This window comes from Pseudopodoces humilis, chromosome 26, assembly GCF_049639895.1.
Source record: "Pseudopodoces humilis isolate 2021_Gansu_Grassland_sample_001 chromosome 26, ASM4963989v1, whole genome shotgun sequence".
NCBI classification, from domain to species: Eukaryota; Metazoa; Chordata; class Aves; order Passeriformes; family Paridae; genus Pseudopodoces; species Pseudopodoces humilis.
The window spans coordinates 5,955,781-5,977,753 of NC_142225.1; the positions used below are offsets into that span (position 1 = coordinate 5,955,781).

Consider the following 21,973-nt stretch of genomic DNA (forward strand, 5'->3'; position numbering starts at 1 on the left):
CCCTGAGGCTACAGGGTGAGAGCCGGGCTGAGGTGTGGCACACCTGGGTGTGCCTGCCCAGCAATGCCGTAATGCCGCATTCCTCCTCCCCGCCCGGCCGCCGGCACAACGGGGGCCAGAAGAAACCCTGGAATGTCTGAGAAGAGAAAGGGAGGAGGGATGAGCCGTGCCCCGAGCTGCCGACACGGACTCTGCACAGCCCCAGTGTAACCTCGTGTGAAAAAACTGATCCCACCGACCCCAGACCTGGCAGAGCCAGGTAAAACATCACCTGCAATTCCAGGCTCCACAAGTTCACACAAGAAGAAAAGCGAGGAAAAGGCTCGTTTACAGAATATCAACTGCAAACCAATGAAAATGGGAAAGGAAAAACGTCAGCTGGGTGCTCAGGGGCAGTGAGGATGGGGCAGGGCATCCCTGAAAGCCCAAGGGAAAGCCCAAGGCCCTGGTGGGAGTCAGAAGGATGGAACAGCTCCAGGCTGCCTTGTCCAGTGCTGTCCTGGGGAGCAGGGAGGGAATTTTATAGATGGAGATCGAAACTGAGGGTAAAAATGCACCACAGCAAATCCAGTGCAAGCTCTGGAGCAATGTGGGATCAGTGGGACAGACAGGGGGATGCTCACAGGGCTCCAGCTCCTCTCCAGCTCAGCCTGTGCCAACCTGTGCCAGGCTGTGCCCACAGCCCTCGGAGGGCTGGGCGAGACATTCCCTGGAAAACAAATAGCATTACCTGCTGCAGGAAAGCAGCTCTGAGTCACGGGACATCCCCTGCCCCGACAGGACATTACTGTGCAGAGAGCTCCTGTCCAGGAGCAGATCAGCACAGCTGCTGCTCCCCACGCCCGGGCACATCCACAGGACAGGACAGGCTGAGCCTGGGCTGCAGGACAGGCAGCAAGGCTCCAGTGCAGCTGATGCTGCAGCTGTGCAGCTCCAGGGTGCAGCACCAGGCCTGAGAGCCAGCAGTGGCATGGAGGGGACAGCTCAGAGGACACTGACCCTGCTACCCTGGCACCCTGGATGGATTTGGCTTTCAGCTGGAAGCCACAGCTCTGGGGACAGAAGGTCATCACGGGCGGCTGTTGGAAAGCAGAACCACGGGAGGGTGCAGGGTCCTGCCAGCTGGTTGCAAGATTAATGGTATCAGTAATAAAAGAAGTTTTCCTCCACCTAATCTTTTAATTTCCCACTTTAATTCAAACCTGACCAGCAAATCACCTCCTTATTCTAGCAGAGATGATTTAAATCACTGGCTTTGCTAATTACCATGATCTCCTTTAAAAGCATTTCAGGAATTCCTGATGAAATTCCAATTCACGTTCTGAAAACCTGCTCTGAGAGCAAATAAAACTTTGAACCAAAACGTCACTGACCTACTTTGGGTTTAAATTCCAATAGCTCTGGGAGCTGGCTCCAAGGTGCAGCAGCCCTGAGAGCCCAGCCTGCCTGTGCAGCCCTGCAGCCCCTGCCCAGTGCCAGCTGTGGGCACAGCTGGAACATGGCCCGTGCTGCCAGGGAGGGCACAGCTGTGGCCAGCACAGAGCTCAGGACCTGCTCCACACCCAGCCCAGCGCTGGAGCACAGCAACTGGCCCAAATCCCTTCAACTCCACTTGAGCAAAGCAAAGGCTCAGGATCTGCCCTTAAATTTTCTTTTTTCCCCCCAGCTCCTTTCCCCACCCCACGGAGTTGCCCTTGCCGTGCCCCAGGATGGGTGGGCACAGACCCCCCGTGTCCCCCGTGGGGCAGGAGGGGCTGGGCTGCAGAGCCCCCAGGAGCAGGGACACGGAGCAGAGCTGGCAGGGCACAGCCTGGCACGGTGCCCGCTTCCCACCGGGACCTTGATAAAATTATCCTTGCAGGGGAACAGCGTTATTTTTGTCACGTCCCCGATTTCTAAACAGGAAAGTATTCCATTAGGAGCTCCCCTCTGGAGGGTTTTGGCTTTTCGAGGCGGTGGAATGGAGGGGTCTGTGCACCCCTGGTGCAAAGCCCCCCACAGCCTCCCCCTGCAGCAGCCAGGGCAGAAGTTTAAATGAATGGGGCATTTAGGAGCCCCCTTTAAGCCCCAGATTGTCCCCGTGTGTGACACGAAGGAGACGCTGTTTGCTGCTCCTGCCTGCCAGCCCCAGCCTCCCCCAAATGCTGCAGCTGGAACAAAGCCATGGCTGTGCACGGGGTTTGAGCTGCCAGGACCTGAGGCTGGTCCTGCCTTTGCTGCCCTCCCTGGCTGGGCACAGCCCCTGGAGCTCCCACTCACAAAGCCCAGCAGTGCCCGAGCCCTGCCCGCCCATGGGCACGGGGGCAGCAGCTGTGCCCAGTGCTCCTGCCCAGGCTGTGCCACATCCAGGGAGCCACAGGCAGGGGCTCAAGGTCCCCTCCAGGAGACAGGACAACATTGGGTACCTGTGGCTGTGCCTCTGTGACCTGTCCAGGGCAGCAGTCACTCCTCAGACACCGCAGCAGAGCAGGTCACCACCGTGACCAGGTCACCACGGCCCGGCCACGTGGCCGGAGCTGTCTTCAACCTGTGTCCATCACAGCCCGGGGGAGGCTCCCCTGGGCCCAGCCCAGCAGGCCCAGCTGGGCTAATGGAAGCAAACCTGCATTATTTTACTCATTTTCAGTAGGACAGACCTTTAATGTGCCTTGCTGGGCTTTAGGGCTCCCTTTCCTTTCTCTGTCCTTACTCCCTCGGGGATTTCAGGGTGACACCACCTACAGCAGCTTGTGCCCGAGCGGATCAGATGTCCTGGAAATCTCCTGGAGCTTCCTATGGGGCTGTTCTGGCAGGAGGGGCAGCTCCCTTTCCCTCACAGCCCCTTTCAGGGCAGCTCTCCTCCCCGAGCCACCAGCACGCACCCTCGGCGTGGCCAGCGCCTGCCATGCCCCTGCCCGGGCCGGAGCGTGCCAGCCCCAGGACAGGGAAACCCGAGCTGAGGCTCCTGGAGCCCTCCCCAGAGCTGGGAGCCAGCCAGGGCAGCTCTGCCAGCACCCCATCCCGAGAGCATCCCCCTGGTTCTCCTGTCCTCAATCCAGCCAGGGCAGCTCTGCCAGCACCCCATCCCGAGAGCATCCCCCTGGTTCTCCTGTCCTCACTCCAGCCAGGGCAGCTCTGCCAGCACCCCATCCCAAAAGCATCACCCTGGTTCTCCTCACTCCAGCCAGGGCAGCACTGCCAGCACCCCATCCCAAAAGCATCGCCCTGGTGCTCCTCAATCCAGCCAGGGCAGCTCTGCCACTGCTCCATCCCAAAAGCATCACCCTGGTTCTCCCCACACAGAGCCAGGGCAGGATCAGGCTTGGCAGCGGCAGCTGCAGCTCAGCATCACCTGCACCCTCCTCCAGACAAGGCCAAGCAGATTCCCACGAGCTGAGGAGCCTCATCCCCTCATCCCCATCCCAGCCTCCCCTCCCTGCGAGATTTAGGTTAAGCTGTGGCTGCTGACGTTGCTTTGCTCTTCCCCCCGATGACGTTCAACTCGTGCAGCTGCCCCAGCCACAAAGCCCTGTTTAATCAAAGTTGTGATTAAACCTGACAAAATCCTCGTGCAGACTCCCCGAAATAAGATTTGCAACAGCTAAAATTAGTCTAATTTAGTGTTAATCATTAATCGTTTTATCCACACTTAATTCAATTTAAATGTCCACACAACGAGCTTGCATAGACTTTGTTACTGAAATCTAAACCAAAATTGAATTAAATGTTGTTAAATTAGATCGACACAATCTGAGTGCTGCTATGAGAAGTGTTTGCCAAAGATGATTATCAGCTGATTGGTTAATGCTCAAAATTATCCTGAGCTTTGTGTGATCCCAAAAGCTCCAGCTCTCAGTACATTGGGAATGCATGGACACCTCCATCAGTGTTTAATGAACAAAAATACCCTTCACAGCCCTCAGGAAAAGACTTGCAAACATAAGGTTCAGCAGGCAACAAAAACCCTGCCTGGAAAAAAACCAAAAACAACCAAAAATCAATTTTTTAGGTGAAATGTCACAGTTCCAACAGTTCCCAGTGGCCTTGTGTCAGGGGCGGGTGCGGCTCAGGCGCTGCTGCCGGGGCAGCCCCGGGGGCTGGGAAGGGTCAGCACAGGGACCCCCAAGGAGCCGGAGGGAGGAGAGCTGACCTTGAGCTTCCCCTGTCTGCTCGCTGTCTCCTCCGGCTATCTTTTCTCCAAAGGGCATTTTTTTGAGTGTTGCAGAAGAGAGAAAACACAGCCCGAACTCAGGGATCAGCTGCACCCTCGGCTGCCAAGTTGGCAGAGAAGATAAGGACCCTTTATTTAAAGTAAAAAACCCCAGACGCTGAGGAGGGATAGACAAGTCTTTAGCAACTTTTACAGCCTGTCTTGCAATACAATTTCCTAAGCAGACTCAAAACTTGCAAAAAAAAAAACAACCCGAGTTTTCACCAGAAAAGCATTTCCTTGGAGCGCTGTGCTGCGGGACGTGCGGGATGTGAGGAGCCAGGGCTGACTCAGTGCCCCACAAAACCCACCAGGGGAAAACCCCACAAATTCAACCTTTTGGGGCGGGTCAGCAGCGCCCAGGCTCTCCGGGCAGGGAACCGAGCCTGAGGAGGAGGCGGCAGGGGAGGGAGGAGGGAGGAAGGAGGACATCCCTCACCTGCGGGGGCAGGAGGGGCACACACAGCACCAGCCGTGCCCTTCACAAGTCATTTCCTTCTCAGAGAGCTTTTCCCTGCGTGGGCTGAGGCAGAGCCCAGCTCGGGGCCATCACACCCACATCCCCTGTGCCACAGGACCTGTGTGCTGGGGACAGGGCTGAGGGAACCCCCCTCCTTCCCTCCCTGCCCTGGGGACAAGCTCCCTTCACCTCCAGCTGCTCTGGGGGCTGCCTGCACCTCTCTGGGGATCCAGGCTCCTTTAGAGCATCCTTTGAAGGCTCCCTCTGAGCTTTACCTCCTTCCACGTGCACCAGCCTCTCCCTAAACTTGCTGCAACAGCCTCAGTGTATATTTTAATTTCTATACACTGCCCAGCAGAGCAATCCCCGTCATCTCAGCCGCATGGATCAGCCAAGAGATCTGTCCCTGAGCGCATCGTCTGCTGCAAATCCCAACAACTTCTTGTGGCTTGAGCAGCTCTCCGGGCTCAGCAGCTGCTGAGATGTGCATGGAATGCACGGGATTCCTGCAGCCAGAGCCGGACCCTGCAGCCCGAGCAGATGGTGATGGTGATGATGATGATGATGATGATGCAATCGTTCTTGCACCATCAGTAATGCCGGGGGTTATTGGTGCAACATTCCCTGGCTGCAGGCCAGGCAAGCAGAGCCTCCTGCTCCTGCACGGGGTGGAAACAGCAGCGACCTGCAGGTGCCACAAGGAGCGACACACAGGGGTGGCACAAGGAGAGACACACGGGGGTGGCACACAGGGGGTGACACAAGGAGCGACACACGGGGGTGGCACAAGGAGAGACACACGGGGGTGACACAAGGAGAGACACACAGGGGTGGCACACAGGGGGTGACACACGGGGGTGGCACACGGGGGTGACACAAGGAGCGACACACTGGGGTGGCACAAGGAGAGACACACGGGGGTGGCACAGGAGCGACACACGGGGGTGGCACGAGGAGAGACACACGGGGGTGGCACAGGAGCGACACACGGGGGTGGCACAAGGAGAGACACACGGGGGTGGCACACGGGGGCTGGCACAGGAGCGACACACGGGGGTGGCACACAGGGGATGATACACGGGGGTGGCACACGGGGGGTGGCACAGACTCAGCTTCAAGTGCAGGAAAAGTGAAGAATGGGTCCTAAGTTGATGTAACTTCCTCCGGCTTTGGAGTTTCCAGTTGTGTCACTGCCGGGAAATGAGGGGCAGTGGGGCTGCAGAATCACCTGCAGACACCTCGCACAAACACCGGCACACCTCGGCCTGGGGGACGCCGCATTTTCTGCATTTTCTGCATTTTCTCGCCCCCTCCCCCGCGGGAATGGGCAGCAGGGCAGGGACATTTTGCGGAGCTGGATCCAAACGCTGCCCTGTTCTGGGTGCTGTGGATACAGACCCTGTCCCTCCCTCCCAGGCAAGCAGCAAAGCTTCTATGAATATATCAAATATTGATTGCTGAAGCAGGTACAGAGCTGCACAGCAAGCCAGGCATCAGATCTCTGGCTGGAGAATTAGACTGAGACAATTATGGGGATTTCTTTTTGTTTGGAGGGGGTAAAAACACAAGTGTTTTGAGAGAAAAAGGAGAAATGGAAGGAGGGATAGGAAAACACGAGGAGAAGTGGAAGGAGAAAGAAATGGAATGAGCAATAGAAGGAGAAATGGAAGGAGGAGATAAAAAGAAAAATAAGAATAATTTTTTTTTAAAGAGGTGAGGAGGAAAGGTTTTTTTAAAAAATAAATTAATAATTAAAAAAAGCGGGTTTTTTTTCCGTCTGGCCGGATTAGAGGCAGGACCTGCCAAGAGGCGGGGGGGGCCAGGCTGGCCCGAGCTCCGGCCCCGCGCCCGGCCCGGCCCCCGCCCGCCCCGCCAGCGATAAAAGGCGGCGGCGGCGGCCCCGGGCAGCAGCTGCAGCGGAGCGGCCGCGACAGCGACAGCGACAGCGACAGCGACAGCCACAGCCACAGCCACAGCCACAGCCACAGCCACAGCCACAGCCACAGCCACAGTCCGGCCCCGCAGCAACACCGCAGCGCTCACCGCAACACAGCCCGGCCCCGCAGCAACACCGCCGGTAAGGGCTGAGAGGGGATGCGGGGGGATGAGAGGGGATGAGAGGGGATGGGAACGCTGCGCAAAACGCGTGGGACAAACAGTGTGCGCCCCTCACCGCAGCTGGGCAGGGTCTGCTCGGTCCCGGGGAGGGTCTGCTCGGTCCCGGGCAGGGTCTGCTCGGTCCCGGGGAGGGTCTGCTCGATCCTGGGCAGGGTCTGCTCGGTCCCGGGCAGGGTCTGCTCGGTCCCGGGGAGGGTCTGCTCGGTCCTGCGGCACCGCGGGGACACTGTGGGTGCGTTTTCCTGAAGCAAACCTTCAGCAAATATCCCCGATCCCCATTTGAAGCACAGCCGGGGGTCTGCGGGCAGCTCAGGGAGCCCGGAGGGCTCTGCCACCGCAGCAGCTGGATTTAACTCACGTCCCTCTCTCTTCTCTTCCAGAACTGACACCTAAACCCACTGCAGTAAAACCGAGATGGAAACCATGCACGAGCTGATCCCCTTCGCCAAAGAAATGCTCAGCCAGAAGCCCAACAGGAAGATGGTCAAGCTGTACATGCTGGGCAGCGTGCTGGCGTTCTTTGGGGTGGTCATCGGGCTGGTGGAGACCGTGTGCAGCCCCTTCAGCTCCGAGCCCAGGCTGGAGGACGAGGAGGACAAGAAGCAGCCGGCGGCAGCCCGGGAGCAGCGGCTGCAGCAGAAACGGGAGGATTTGGTGCTGGAAAAGGCCAAGGCAGCCCCGGCGCTGCAGAGAGCCCTGGTGACCCGGCACCACGCGTCCTAGGCCGGCTCAGCACCGCACAGACTCTGCCCGCACAGCTGCTCCCAGCACCAAGAGAAGGCTCGGCTGAAGGATGCTGCACGTGTGAGACTCGCCAGAAGTGAAGGGTTTTATTTGCTGCTGTGCAGCAGTGGGGAAAAATACCTTTTGTAGGTATAAAGCTGTGCACGATGCACAGCATGGGTTCTTATTTTTCTTACGGACGCATTTTACAGCATTTTGCAAGATCAATAAATGTTTTATACGGTACCAGTGCTCTCTCTTGCTGCGTTTATTTTCAAAGCCTTCTCGTGCTGATTTGCAAAGAGGTTTTGCTCACACCTCTGGCTCCTTTTGTGGGGAGAGGGGGACCTAGGGGACAGAGGAGGAGGGGGCTGCCCCCTCCCCATGAATCCCAGTGAGGCTGCTCTGGGGGTCTGTCTGTCTGTCTGTCTGTCTGTCCCTCTGGCAGCTGCTCCTTCCCAAAGGGGCCAGCTGGGGAGGAGGTGGCACTTGTGTCACACGAGCTGGAGGTGGGGCTGTACCGCGGGGTTATCTGGGTTCAGTGGCACAGATTTGTCTCTGCCATGGCCACGTCTGCACAGAACTGCTCTAAAATAAATCAAAACCCCATCCTTGCACCAGCAATCCTCCAACAGGCTCCAGCTGCTACACAGCTAAAGATCTTAAAAACAAAACCAAAAGCCTCCTGCCTTTCCTGGGAGATTTCACCAAGCCAGCACAGACACCTGATTGTGCAGAGTAACTTCATCTGCCGGTGTCACAGATGGAAAAACACGGAGATGGCACAGTCAGGCTGGGGGGTGTGGAAATGTTCCAGGCTTCAGGCTCTACCCAGAGCGCTGCCAGGATCATTCGAGGACTTTCACCTATTTAAAACATGTTCTGGGGCTTAGCAAGAATCTGTTGCATTTGGGACTGTGTCATGTCAGTCAAATAAAGTCTCCAGGCAGCCACAGCTGAGTGATCCTGACCACACTGGAGAGGGAAGGGAGGGAAACAGGCCCTACCAGTGCTGAGCAGGGCAGAAAATCCTCTTTTATCTGCTCAAAGATAGCCACAGGGCAGGGGGAGTAGCAGGATACACACCTTGCACAGAAACTGGGAGCTGCACCAGCAATGTGCCACTCTCCAGCTAAAAGCAAAACAGTGGGGCCAAAAACTGGCTCATGGAAAATGAAAATCCCTTGCCAGACCTCAGTGCCCAGTGCCCAGCTCCTCCCAGAGCTGCACAAGGTAAGATCAGGACCTGAAAATACCAGAATGTGGCTGAAGTTCACTATTTCTTTTTCATAATACATAACAATTCATTTTGTTGACAATGATTTCTGTTACCAGAACAGAGTGGAGAAAGAATCCTCCCAGTATCTGCACCAAAACCCTGCTCAAGCTTTATATCAACTCTAAAGTACCTTTTCCTCACTGATATCAATGGAAGTTTCATGGGAAAAGAGGAGAATTCAGACCCAAGGGAGCCATCAGCTGAGGAGTGTCCATTGTCCTGCCCATTCCAGCCTCAAAGGAGGTTTTCCATTTACAGCAGGGCCTCGGGGAAGGCTGGGCTGGAATTCCCTGGGCACAGCTGGGATGGAGCAGGGAGCTGTGGCTGTGTCAGGTTGGGTCTGTCCTGCAGCAGGGTCAGGCAGAGCCCAGCCCTGACACGGCTCAGAGCGAGGTGAGAGTCACAGCCCCGGGCAGCCGGGAGCTCTCAGCAGCCCAGAGCAGCTCTCCTGCACAAGCTCCAGGTGTCTGATCCTCGGGAAGGGAGGACAGGGAGCTCGGGGGGGCTCCAGGTGAGCCCTCCAGGCTGGCCCCCAGCAGTCCTGGCTGCAGACCCCAGCTTTGCCTGCCCTGCTGCCCACACCTCCTCTTGCCAGGGTTCCGACCCCGGGGTCACGAGCTTAAGGCAAAGAGGGTTGTGAACAGTCAAAATAGCTGCTGCTAAGACAGCTAAGGGGATTAGACAGCCAAAGGCCAGCCCTGCTCCGGCAGGCACCCCGGGCAGCGCTGCCCTGCAGGGGACGAGCCTCGGGTGGCCACCGGGCACGGCCACCGGGCACGGCCACCGGGCACAGCCACCGGGCACAGCCACCAGGCACAGCCACCAGGCACGGCCACCGGGCACAGCCACCAGGCACAGCCACCGGGCACAGCCACCAGGCACAGCCACCGGGCACGGCCACCAGGCACAGCCACCAGGCACAGCCACCAGGCACGGCCACCGGGCACAGCCACTGGGCACAGCCACCGGGCACAGCCACCGGGCACAGCCACTGGGCACGGCCACCGGGCACGGCCACCGGGCACGGCCACCGGGCACGGCCACCGGGCACAGCCACCGGGCACAGCCACCAGGCACGGCCACCGGGCACAGCCACCAGGCACGGCCACCAGGCACGGCCACCAGGCACAGCCACCGGGCACGGCCACCAGGCACAGCCACCAGGCACGGCCACCGGGCACAGCCACCAGGCACGGCCACCAGGCACGGCCACCAGGCACGGCCACCAGGCACAGCCACCAGGCACGGCCACCAGGCACAGCCACCAGGCACAGCCACCGGGCACAGCCACCGGGCACGGCCACCGGGCACAGCCACCGGGCCAGCCCAGGCTGCAGGACAGCCCTGCCCGCTGCCACCTCCCCAGGGACCACAGACACCTGGGGCAGCGCTGGCTCCCTGCACAGGGGGAATCAGACGAGGATTAATCACACATTTCACCACAATGACCACGTAAAGTCTTGTTTAAGCCACCCAATGAAGCAGGGGGCTGGGGGAGCCCTTGGACACGGTTCCAGCGGGGATGGGGGACAGACCAGCCCAACGCAGGGCAGGGAAAGGCTTCAGCAAAACTTCCCATCTTTAAAGGCCAGCCAAACCTGGAGCACAGGCAGGGACACAACAGCATCCCCCAGCACACAGCACCATCCCCACAGCCCCCGGGTGAAGCACAAAGACAAAGCTGAATGGTAAACACTGGGGCAGGGCAGAGGGAAACCAGATGGGATGAGGCACACAGGACCAGGGAGCGGCTGGGGAGAGCAAAGGGAGCACTGAAGGATGAGTTAAACCCAGATCCTGAGGGACAAACTCCTGGGGAGAGCCACGCATTGCCCCAGGGCTGAGTTACATTGCTGGCTTTGCATGAGGTGGATTTCTGTTCTTCTCACACTTGTCTGAAACTGTTTTATTCCAACCTGTAAACGTGGCACTTTCCTGGTACATTAAATCCTCAGGAAAAATGCAGCTGGCACAAAATCCGGTGAGTTTTTGTCTGTACCCATCTTTTCAAAGATCTGATTTCAGGCTGGAGCTGTCATCCAGCCCCTCAGGAGCAGCAGCCCTCCCCTCACAGCTCAGCCACTTCAAAGGCAGGAGCAGAATGTCTCCAGAGAGTCCTCACTCGCTATTTGCAGTGTGGACACTGGATATTCCAGGCTAAATTTAGGGGTGCAGACAAGAATATCAGCCTCAGCCACCCAGCTCCAAGGGCACCCGGAGCATGGCCAGCAGCCAAGGCTCAGAGCAGCCACAGGTCCAACAATGAAATTTCAAGGCAGCAATTCCCAGTTTGGTCACATAGGGAAAAAACACAGATTTAGGGCTTGGAAATGACTTAAACATCACATCATTTTCTCTAAAGCAGCAGAGTGTAGAAATGTGATGTCAAAGCAAACCAAACCCATCCTACAATCGTCTCCTCTCCCTCGGGACTGGGAGTGCATTTCCAGGGGTGTAGCTGTGACAGCCATGGGCTTCTGCAGGGTGTAAAAGTAGAAAAGTAGAACTGAGGGCAGCCCTTTATATCGTGATGGTCCTGTCTGTAAAGAAAGGAATTAGAGCTGTATCCATGGCAAAGGGACAGCTGGGTAGGAAAGATAGAATTTTAATGTATTTGAGACAAAGGAAAGCAAGAGGAGAGAGAACAAAAAAAAAAGAAAAGAAAAAGGGAAGTCCTCTGCATTTGACCATGATTTGAAAAAAGATTTGATAGTGATTTGAAAAAAGGCAAATAGCACTCAAAAAAGGAAAAAAAAAGAAGCAGTATCCAGATTGCTGCCAAGTGTTTTTGAGTCTTGGAGCTGCCTGCACAAACCTGCCCGAGCCTCAGCCGTGCCCTGGAACGCGCTCCCTGCAGGGGCTCCCCGAGCTCCCCTCTCCCAGTCTGCAGAACAAGTTTCCTTCTCAGATTCCTTTCCTCCTGGCAGAAAGGCCCTCGAGCAGAGCCACAGGAGCATCCCCAGCTCAAGGCACGGGGCAGGGAGGGATGAGCAGGGCAGCACAGGCTCACTCCAGGCTCCGTCACCGGGCACAGCTCCGGGCTCTGCCCCACCAAGGCTGGGAGCAGCCGGGATCACAAAACCCTTCCTCGCCAGCCTGTCCTGCCCCCCTCTCCCCGCCCCCAGGAAAAAGTTCAAAACAAGTTCTTAAGTTGCACACAGGAAAAGGAAGCCAGAAAAATCCGTGAGTGGGAGTGAGGAGCAGCAGCACCCTGGAGGGGAGCTGGGAACAAACCCTGTGGCCAGAGCCTCAGCCCCACTCCCTTCCACACACCAAACAGCACCAAAACTGCTCATACAGGAAACCTGGGCTCACTTCTGACCAAAATATTCCATAGTTCAGTCCTTTATTAGCAGCTGCCTCGCAAAACCCAACCCAACCCCACAATCCTCGTCACCACCAGCGAGGCAGGGCAGCACCGGCTCTGGGATCCCTCAGAGCCTCCAACCCCACATCCCCTGGTGCCACCACGGAGCAAAGAGCACCATCCCTTCCCCTGACACTTGCAGATGGTGCACAAAGGTTGCTGCTTATTGCTTTACTAATGGCAGTAATAAACTATCTTGAAAAGAGCCTCTCTCTCTCTGCCAGCCGCAGACAAGATCCCAGCTGAGATATGGTTAATTACTTCATTTTCTTTTCCAGAGCCAAGGAATGAAATGGTTGATTTCATTCCATGATCACAACCCCAGCTCCAAGCAAAGGGAGGCAGGAAAAGCAGTGACAGCACTGGTGTTACCTGACCAGGCGTGGGCTGAGTGCTTCTTATCAAGAGGGAAAGCTAGACTGGAGTGGAAAGGCAGAAAAGGAAAAAGACATCCACAAAGAAGCAGCAAGGCCAGAGAGCAGCACTGCCCTACCAGGCACACCACTGAATTAAAGCACATGGATTTTAAATATGTAATACGAGGGGATAAAACACATTAAACAATTCTATCTGCTTCTGTTCCAGAGAGACAAGCAGAGTGCTGTGCCCACAGAAATCAGAACCACAGAGCTGCTGCCCTGCAAACACAGCTTTTGTCCCAGCAGAGAAGGCTGGCTGGGCAGTTCCAGGAGCTCCCTGAGCATTTCCCCATCACTGGTGCTGTGGGATGGAGATCCCAGCCCCAGACCAAAGCTGGGACATGGTTTATCCCTATGACACAAGATCCACAGCACTGAATTTGTTGCTGCTGAGGTTTGGGGAGCTCCAGGGGGTTCTGTGGGTTTTCCTCAAGATTATATTCATCTACAAGTCAGAACAAAGCTCTTGCAAAACCCAAAGGAGGAACTGTGGCAGCAAGGCCACTGATTTCTCTGCAGGAAACACATCTGGTGTTTCCCTGCAAACCTCCCCGTGCCCCTTGGGGCTGAGGTGGCTGCACCCCACAAATGGGACCAGCTCCCTCGCCTGCTCACAGCCAAAAAAACAGAAAAAGAGGTTAAAAACTCAGCCCTGCCTCAGCAGAGCATTGCTGGGCTCCTTGGGGTGCGAGGTGCTGCTGAGTCCCCGCTGCCCCAGGGGCAGGAGCAGCCCAGGGGCAGGAGCAGCTGTGGGTGTCCCCCTGCCACAGCCAGCTCACATCCCAGGGCCTGCAGGAGTGAAGGACAATGTTTAACCACCTGCACTGGGCTCCCTCCGATGTTCTCCAAGTGAAACTTGATGCTGCTCAGCAAAGACACACCTCTTCCAGGGTGTTGTGCAAAATTCTGCATTTTAACGTAGGACAGGAAATATGAAAAGAGGTGGGCAGAAGCCAAACAGCCCCGCTGGCCAGGCCGAGCAGCAGGGAGCAAAAACCAAAGGCTTTGCTTGGCTTATCCATCCACCCACCCGTGATTTTCCAGGGCTTTGGAAGCTGCAGCTCCTCCACAAACAGGTTTTTAAAGGGTCACATTGCTGCTTCCCTCAGGAGCAGCTCTGCAGAGGCTTTTTTGTTCCTTCCTTCTGTCTCACGCTGTATTTCCTGACTCCACACTGGGATGGGTCGGTTGCAAAAGATTCTCATTCCCTTTCTGGGATTGGTTTTGGCCTTCTGGTTCTATTCTGCGAGGGACACTTTCAAACCGGGTAAGTATCCAAAGTGAATCTGTCTTTAAGGAAAAAACTACCAAAAGGCACATTTGGGTGTTTTGGATAGAAACCGGACAGAGCTCGGACCAAGCCACGTCCGAGCCTCTGTTGGTGGCAGAAACTGGAAAGCTGCTTTAACAAAGATTTGAAACCAAACTGAGCAAGGACTATGCAGAAAATCCTCCCAAGGGAGCAGGTGGGGCAGGGGGTGAGAGGGAGAGGGCACTGAGCGCTCCATTTTCCTGCGTGCAGGGAAAGAGCTCATGAACGGGGCTTGGAAATGTTAAAGTCTGGAGCCTGCACTCAGTGGATTGTTTTTATTACAGAATAGTTGGGGCGTTGATAAATTGTGCCCTGGCTTGTGGAAAAAGCTGCTGGAAGAGTCCAGCGTTGTCCCTGTGTCCCTGCATTGTGCAGCAGCTCCACAGCTTTTTCCAGGAGATGGGAGAGCCCTGCTGGTGCCGGGAGCACTCGCAGGCTCCTTTACCTTCCAGTTAGCGGCCGATTCTGAAGGGCACTCCGAGATTTGTTTTTATTAGGTTTTGAGGTATTCTCTAATAGCATTTGGGTGACTGAGCTGGCTGTGCCCCGCCGCAGAGATGCTGCGAGGGAAGCGTGTGATCGTGACGGGAGCCAGCACGGGGATCGGGGAGCAGATCGCCTATCACCTGGCACGGATGGGATCCCACGTCCTGCTCACCGCCCGCACCGAGGCCAAGCTGCAGAACGTAACCAGCCCAGACACCCTCACACGGCCACGGCAGGGCTCACACGGCCACGGCAGGGCTCACACGGCCACGGCAGGGCTCACACGGCCACGGCAGGGCTCACACAGCCACGGGGAGGGGAGGGGACCCCCATCACAGGCACGGGAACAGGGCATGGCCACAGCCCCGCTGTGCTCTGGGAGCTCTGCACACCCAGCAATCCCCTCCTGCAGCACCCTGCACGTTCCCGTGTCCGAGGTGGTGCCCACACATCCCCACACACCCTCATTCCACGGGGCTGAGGTTCCTGCTGCCCTGCACACCCGCAATTCCAGCTCAGCCTGCATGCGGCACGGGCCAGACTGCTCACCCAGGGAATCACCTTCCAGGCTCCCTTTGAAGCTCACAAGGCTCCAAACGCGCTCCCAAAGCCCCAAAGCGCTGGTTTGAGGCGGGGAACATGCCAGGGAGCTCAGGGTGGGCAGGGAGGGGGCTGCTGAGCGCGCTGTCGTGCAGGTGGTGCGGAGGTGCCTGGAGCTGGGAGCAGCCTCGGCGCGGTTCGTCAGCGGCACCATGGAGGACACGGCCTTCGCCCAGCACGTGGTGAGGGAGGCCCAGACCTCGCTGGGTACGTCTGCAACCTGCTCTGCGCACCCATGCTTTTCGCCACATGCGAAATAAAAGTGAGGGAGATGGGGCGAGACGGGAAAAATTCTCCCCTGGTTGTGCCCTTTGCAGCCCTGCTCCTCTGCCTGCATTGCTGCCTCTCAGACTGAACTGCGCTCTCGATTTCAGCTCTGTGGGCTCCTGACAGCCTGTTGCAGTATCACAGATTTCATCAGCACAGCGCCAGGGTCTGGAGGATCTGGCGGCCCCGGCCACTGCGGCCATGGGTCACAGCTCAGAAATGCACCAGCCCAGCTCCACTCCCCTCCCTCCCCGGCCCACAGACAATTCAGGGGTGATCTCCCTTGGGCCATGGGATTTGCATTTTGAACCACAAAAATATATCACAACAAAATATTCACTGGCAGCCACCCTCCAGGCTGAATCCCTGCTCTGGAGATAACAGGCCACAGCTCTGACCCAAAAACCTGATTTCCTTGGATTACACTTACTCTGCTCCCAGAAAATGTTTTGCTTGTTGCAGCCCTCTCCCCCCCAGAACTAATGCCCATTTTTCTGTTTACAGGAGGCCTTGACATGCTGATCCTGAACCACGTCGGCGCATCCTACTTTGGCTTTTTTGATGGGGACGTTGAGCACGTCCGAAAGCTCCTGGAAATCAACTTCCTCAGCTACGTGGCCATGACCACGTCAGCCCTGCCCATGCTGAAGGAGAGCGAGGGCAGCATTGTGGTGGTTTCATCCATGGCAGGTGAGTGGGCAGTGTCACCAGGGACTCACTCCAAAGGCACCTGGGCTCATTTGTCAGAGAGAGCACACAGAGACCCCAGGAGTCCTACAGGAGCCATAATTAAACCACCTAAACCAGCCCCAATGCCCAAATCCAGATGGGTTTGGGATTCTCTTGATGGAATTTGTTTTCCACTCAATCCAATCGCCCCGTTTTGGTTTTTGACCAGTGCTGCAGTTTAACCCCATACATCAGGCAGTGTTCTGGTGATCAGCTTGCTGGCCAGAGACAAGAGTTTCAACTTTGCTCCATCTCTCCCTTCTGAGGGTTTTGTGGTTCCTGTGGGTTGCCCTGAGCAGAGATGTGAGCCATGGCTTTGGCCTTAAGAGCTGGAAGCCAACAAGAATATTTGTAAGGCTGCTGTTCAGGTGCCAGGATGACACTTCACTGCAGATTCCCTCTGGGTAAAATACTGTCTCTGATGAAGGGCAAAAGAGAGGCTCAGGCAGAGCAGCCTCGAGTGCTAACACAGAACTTCGCTCTGTGTCCAGGTAAAGTCGGGTTTCCCTTTACCGTCCCCTACTCTGCGACTAAGTTTGCCCTGGATGGATTTTTCAGCTCCCTGAGGCAGGAATTCACCATTCAGAACATTAATGTTTCCATCACGCTCTGCATCCTCGGCTTCATCGATACCGGTAAGAGCAGTTCTGTTCTGTCCCTGCTCAGGGCTGAGCATCCCCCTCCCAGCTCCTTCTCCCGCCCTCCTCTGCCACCACCCCACCCTTTCCCACTGTTGCAGCATCTCCGGTATCCCAAAAACCAAAAACCTCTGCCACCAAAAAACAGCCTCAAAACTCATTTACTTCCCCACGCCACATAAACCCGGGTTTACAGGCTGGTACAGCCCAACATCCCCTCGGGTGCCCACTCTCCCGCAGCCCCCAGGGGTTCCCCGCAGCCCACAGGGCTCCCCGCATCCCCGGGGGTCCCCGCTGCCCCGGGGGTCCCCGGCGCTGACCCGGCCCCCAGAGCGCGCAGTGCGCGCTGCCGCGGAGGTGCTGCGGGAGCGGCCGGCACCGCGGGACGAGTGCGCGCTGGAGATCCTCAAGGGAGCAGCGCTGCGCCGGAGGGAGCTCTACTACCGCTACAGCTCCACACGGCTGCCGCTGCTGCTGCGGGACTGCGCCGCGGAGCTGCTCGATTACCTGGTGCGGAGCCGCTACCGCCTGCCCGCGCCCCCCGGCGCCCCCCGCCCGCCGCACTGAGCCGCGGCCACCGCCAGGGTCCCCGGGCATCCTCCGGTCCTGCCCGGCACCGGCACCGCCAGGGTCCCCGGGCATCCTCCGGTCCTGCCCGGCACCGCCCCCACCAGGGTCCCCGGGCACCCCCCGGTCCTGTCCGGCACCGGCACCGCCAGGGTCCCCGGGCATCCTCCGGTCCTGCCCGGCACCGGCACCGCCAGGGTCCCCGGGCATCCTCCGGTCCTGCCCGGCACCGTCACAGGGAGGGTCCCCGGGCACCCCCCGGTCCTGTCTGGCACCGGCACCGCCAGGGTCCCCGGGCATCCTCCGGTCCTGTCCGGCACCGGCACCGCCAGGGTCCCCGGGCATCCTCCGGTCCTGCCCGGCACCGGCACCGCCAGGGTCCCCGGGCATCCTCCGGTCCTGCCCGGCACCGTCACAGGGAGGGTCCCCGGGCACCCCCCGGTCCTGCCGGCACCGCCGCCCCCGGTCCTGTCCGGCACCGCCGCCCCCGGTCCTGCCGGCACCGCCGCCCCCGGTCCTGCCGGCACCGCCACCCCCGGTCCTGCCGGCACCGCCGCCCCCGGTCCTGCCGGCACCGCCGCCCCCGGTCCTGTCCGGCACCGCCGCCCCCGGTCCTGCCGGCACCGCCACCCCCGGTCCGTGACGCGCTGGCGGCACCCGCAGGGACAGAGCGGGGCCTGCAGCGGCGGCTCCGTGCTCTGCTCGCCCCGCCCGACCGCGCAACACTAATTATTAAAATAATTGTTAAATAAAGTGTACTAACCGGACAGCTCTGCGTGTGCTGGCGGGGTTTTATCGCCTTTCTCAGCTGATCATGGGCGCAGCTCCCCTGGGCACTGCCAGGAATGCAGGGCCTCCCCACCTTCCCAAAGAACAATTCCTTCCTAATTCCTCTCCTTACTCCAAGATCACCTGCACAAACCAGCACACACAGAGTGGGTCCTGCCCTTTAAACTGTCAGAAAATCACTCTCAAACCCATTTGCCATCAGCAGACACTGAGCACTATCACAACACTGGGAAAGCTGAAGAGCTTTCCTATTCATACACTTGGTTCTTTCACTGCATTTTGCAGCCCATGGATTCCTCAGCAGTTTTTAGGGGTAAGAGCCACCCAACAAACTGTATTATACCCGTGGTGATATCCCAGAGGATAAAGCAGAACCCCCAGTAAGGGTTGGAAAATGGAACCTCTGCCAGCCCTGCTCTCTCCAGATATTGCTGTGAACCTGCACAACAGGGAGCGCTGATCAGCAAATCCTTGTGGCAGCCAGCGAGGAAGGGAAGGGCTGCTCCTGGTTTAGATGTGGAGTGGGGAGACAGGGATGTGCACTCGTCCCACAGATGTGTGCTCTGAGGGGACACTGCTGTCACAGCCACCGCTCTGCGGAGCTGGAAGCTGTGCGGTGCCTTCAGCACTCGCACAAAGCACACCTGGCACTCCTGGCAGGCCAAGGGTGCAAAGGGACAGCCTAAAGTCCAAAGCCACACGCTTCATTAGGTTAATGTTTGCTAAATCACCGGCAGGGCAAAGAAAAGGTCCAACAGATAGCAGCAAACTTGTGTGAGATAAGAACCAGCTCAAAACTTCCCAGCCCCATTTGCAACCTCCAGCCACCTTCACCTCCCCGTGGGGCCCATCTCGCTCCTGCCTGTACCTCTGCAAAGGGATGGGATTGCTCCTGAAGATTTTCATCCCTTTGCTGGGAGCAGCCCTGGCCTTTTATTTTTATTCAGCACCTGAGAACTTCAGTGAAGGTAAGTCCTGGCAGAAACTGGCTTTACAAACACAGCAAGGCACTGCCAGAGGGGCACAGGAACCTGCCAGAGTCAGAGTGGGAGGGCTGGGAGGGCACACAGCCCCTGGGCAAGGGGTCAGAGCACAGGGAAAACTCGTGGAGTTACACTGCCTCTGCTGGGACACACTGGCTGACCTCTGTAAATGACTTATTTGGGAAACAAGCAGTTTCCCCACTTTAAACATTCCCTCCTTTCATCACTCAGCTCTCACCGCTCCCTGGCCAGGCCGGCGGCGGAGCTGGAGCCCCACACGTGCTCCCCACCAACCCGGGGTTAGGGATCAGACTCCAGCGGGGTCTGACGAGGCTGGCAGGGACAGAGAGGAGCTGCAGTGTCCCCGAGCAGAGGGACAGCCAGGGCTGTGCCAGCTCTGAGCTCTGCGCCCTCCTCTGCAGAGATGCTCCGGGGGAAGCGGGTGATCGTGACGGGAGCCAGCAGCGGCATCGGGGAGCAGATGGCTTATCACCTGGCTCACATGGAGGCCCACCTGCTGCTCACGGCACGGACAGAGGCCAAGCTGCAGAAAGTAAATGGCGAGCAGGGCGTGCTGGGCTGGATGTGGATATTCACCCCAGCCCCGGCACACCCTCCAGAGCCACCCCAGGGCTCCCCCAGTACCAGCCCTGTCTGGCCCAGGACAGGAGCAGCCCGGGATGGGGGTCCCATGCAGGGGAGTCCATCCCACCCCGTTCTGTCGCCCCAGGTTGTGGAGCGATGCCTGGAGCTGGGTGCTGCCTCCGCCCGCTACATCAGCGGCTCCATGGACAGCCCCACCCTGCCCCAGGAGCTGCTCAGGGAGGCTGAGAACACCTGGGGTGGGTGTCGTGGAGCTGCCCCTCCTCACCCCACAGCACCCCCGGCCTCCAGGAGGGGCCTGGCTTGCAGGTGACGGTCGCTGGTGGCAAACCTGCTCTGTCCCCAGGCGGCCTGGACATGCTCATCCTGAACCACATCGGCCACAGCGGCTTCACCTACTTCAGCGGGGACGTGGGCCACGTCCGAAAGCTCATGGAGATCAACTTTGTGAGCTACGTGGCCTTGGCCACGGCTGCCCTGCCCCTGCTGAAGGAGAGCGAGGGCAGCATTGTTGTGGTTTCATCCATAGCAGGTGAGCTCACAGCCCTTCCCCGGCCTGCCAGGGATCCCTGCCCAGACTCTTCATCAAGGGGCAGGGTCAGGACCACAAGCCGAGAGCTGGGACTCAGGGTCAGCACGTGATTTAGATCTTTGGTGCACAATTTCCTCTGGGAAATTTATATTTTGTCCTGTCAGTGTCTTGGCTCCCTCTGGTCACCCTCACACGCTGCAGTGCAGGTGATTTCACGTCTTGAACACACGTTTGCAATGTGGGCATCTCTGCAGGGTACAGGAGCAGTATCAGCTGCACTGGGGCGCTTCGTGCCACGTTACATTTTAAACATTCCTGCGTGCGTTTATTTCTCTCAAGCATTCATGACAGCTCATTCCAACACCCTAAATCCCAGCAGCTCCCTAAATCCCTGCAGCTACTGGCAGGGCAAGAGGGAGGGAGAGCTGTGCAGCCTGGTGCCTGCCCAGCACCTGAACCCCAGCTCTGTCTCTGCTCCAGGCAGAATTGCCGGCCCTTTTACTGCTCCCTATTCCGCAACCAAGTTCGCCTTAGATGGATTCTTCAGCTCCCTGAGGCAGGAGCTCATCATAGACAAGGTCAATGTTTCCATCACACTCTGCATCCTGGGCTACATCAACACAGGTAAGCTCAGCCCAGCGGGACCCCGTGGCTCAGCCCAGCAGGCGCAGCCAAGCTGAGCCCACCACCCCTGCCTGGTCCTGCCCTGCTCTGCCACTGCTGCTGGAGCCTCCTCCCACAGTGTCTGTGCAGCTGTGGAAACAGAACCCCAACTCCTAAAAAAGCGTGGCCTGAGGCCTTTGCCATCCTCTCAGAGAACTCAGGGGAGGAGGTCCTGCAGCCACTCGAGAGGTGGAAAGGGAAGGACATCGTATGATTGTTATTTTCACTGTTGTAAGCCTTGTTAAACAGGTGTGATCCGCAGAGTTTGTGGGTTTGAGGGTGCCCCAGACACCTGAGTGAGCCCCAGCTGACACTGTGACCCTGTCCCCCCTCAGAGAGCGCCGTGAGCGCCGTCTCGCACGTTATCCCGGACACGCCGGCCCCGAAGGAGGAGTGTGCCCTGGAGATCATCCGGGCCGGAGCCCTGCGCCGGCGGGAGCTGCACTACCCTCCCCGGGCCGTGGGCAGCATGCTCCTCGCCCACAGCATCGCCCCCGAGCTCCTGGACTCCCTCATCCGCAGCAGCTACCGCGTGGAAAACGTCAGGAGAACGTAGTCCTGGGACCGTGCTGGGACACCTGGGGCCAAGCAGGACCCAGCTGGGCGCTAAGCCGGCTGCCTGGGCACCCTTCCCACACCTCTGCTGACACCCTGGGGCAGGACACTCCAGGAGCCTGTAACGCAGCACAGGAATGTCCTTTTTAGTAATGGACTCTTGTAAAGGGCTGTTTCCAACCAGGAAAGAGAAGCCCTGCAGCAGCAGCATCTGCTGCCAGTGTCCTTCTCACCAGCAGGGTTCCTGCTCAACCTGCAGAAACTGTTCCCTCTGGAAAGCCACCGAGGCAGCTGAGCTGAGCCCTGGCCCAGAACCAGGGTTTGGGCCAAGCAGCACAAACCACCCAAAGCCATGAGAGAGTCTCTGAATCTGGAGATTTTCTGTCACACATCCCTTCCATGGTGGTCTTTGTAAAATAAATCCCATGTTACTTTGAGACCTCTGCTTTTCCTGGTGTTCCTTCTCCACGTGCACAAGCAGGGAGCTCTTATCGGTGCCCAGCTGGCTAAACCGACCTCCTCCCCATTTGCATTAGCTAAGCTTTCACTTCTCTAAAGACCTTAATGAATTTCTGCCATTCCTGACCTCTCCTCAGCTGCCAAAACACACTTTTTTTCCTCTTTTCAATCTGCAAGAAGCCTTAAAATAATAGCATTACTGTACTTCCCTAAGTCTGGATTTCTCTGCCCCAAA

At 57.9% G+C, this 21,973-nt stretch overlaps 3 protein-coding genes across 3 annotated transcripts; all 3 read left to right on the top strand.

Moving 5' to 3' along the window:
- Nucleotides 1-6,567: 6,567 nt before the first annotated feature.
- Nucleotides 6,568-7,736, top strand: G0S2 (G0/G1 switch 2). Its single transcript, XM_005529289.3, has 2 exons — nucleotides 6,568-6,726; nucleotides 7,148-7,736. Exon 2 carries the CDS (start codon nucleotides 7,182-7,184, stop codon nucleotides 7,488-7,490), a length of 309 nt encoding a protein of 102 aa, XP_005529346.1. The 5' UTR covers nucleotides 6,568-6,726; nucleotides 7,148-7,181; the 3' UTR covers nucleotides 7,491-7,736.
- Nucleotides 7,737-13,513: 5,777 nt separating this feature from the next.
- On the top strand, nucleotides 13,514-17,578 carry LOC102101549 (11-beta-hydroxysteroid dehydrogenase 1-like). The gene is made up of 6 exons (XM_088067158.1): nucleotides 13,514-13,822; nucleotides 14,423-14,553; nucleotides 15,049-15,160; nucleotides 15,725-15,910; nucleotides 16,441-16,584; nucleotides 16,919-17,578. The coding sequence occupies exons 1-6, from the start codon at nucleotides 13,735-13,737 to the stop codon at nucleotides 17,152-17,154; spliced, it is 897 nt and encodes a 298-aa protein (XP_087923284.1). The 5' UTR covers nucleotides 13,514-13,734; the 3' UTR covers nucleotides 17,155-17,578.
- A 1,161-nt stretch (nucleotides 17,579-18,739) lies between these two features.
- Nucleotides 18,740-21,716, top strand: LOC102113769 (11-beta-hydroxysteroid dehydrogenase 1-like). The gene is made up of 6 exons (XM_005529288.3): nucleotides 18,740-18,911; nucleotides 19,349-19,479; nucleotides 19,657-19,768; nucleotides 19,876-20,061; nucleotides 20,542-20,685; nucleotides 21,060-21,716. The coding sequence occupies exons 1-6, from the start codon at nucleotides 18,824-18,826 to the stop codon at nucleotides 21,278-21,280; spliced, it is 882 nt and encodes a 293-aa protein (XP_005529345.1). The 5' UTR covers nucleotides 18,740-18,823; the 3' UTR covers nucleotides 21,281-21,716.
- The last annotated feature ends 257 nt before the right edge of the window (nucleotides 21,717-21,973 follow it).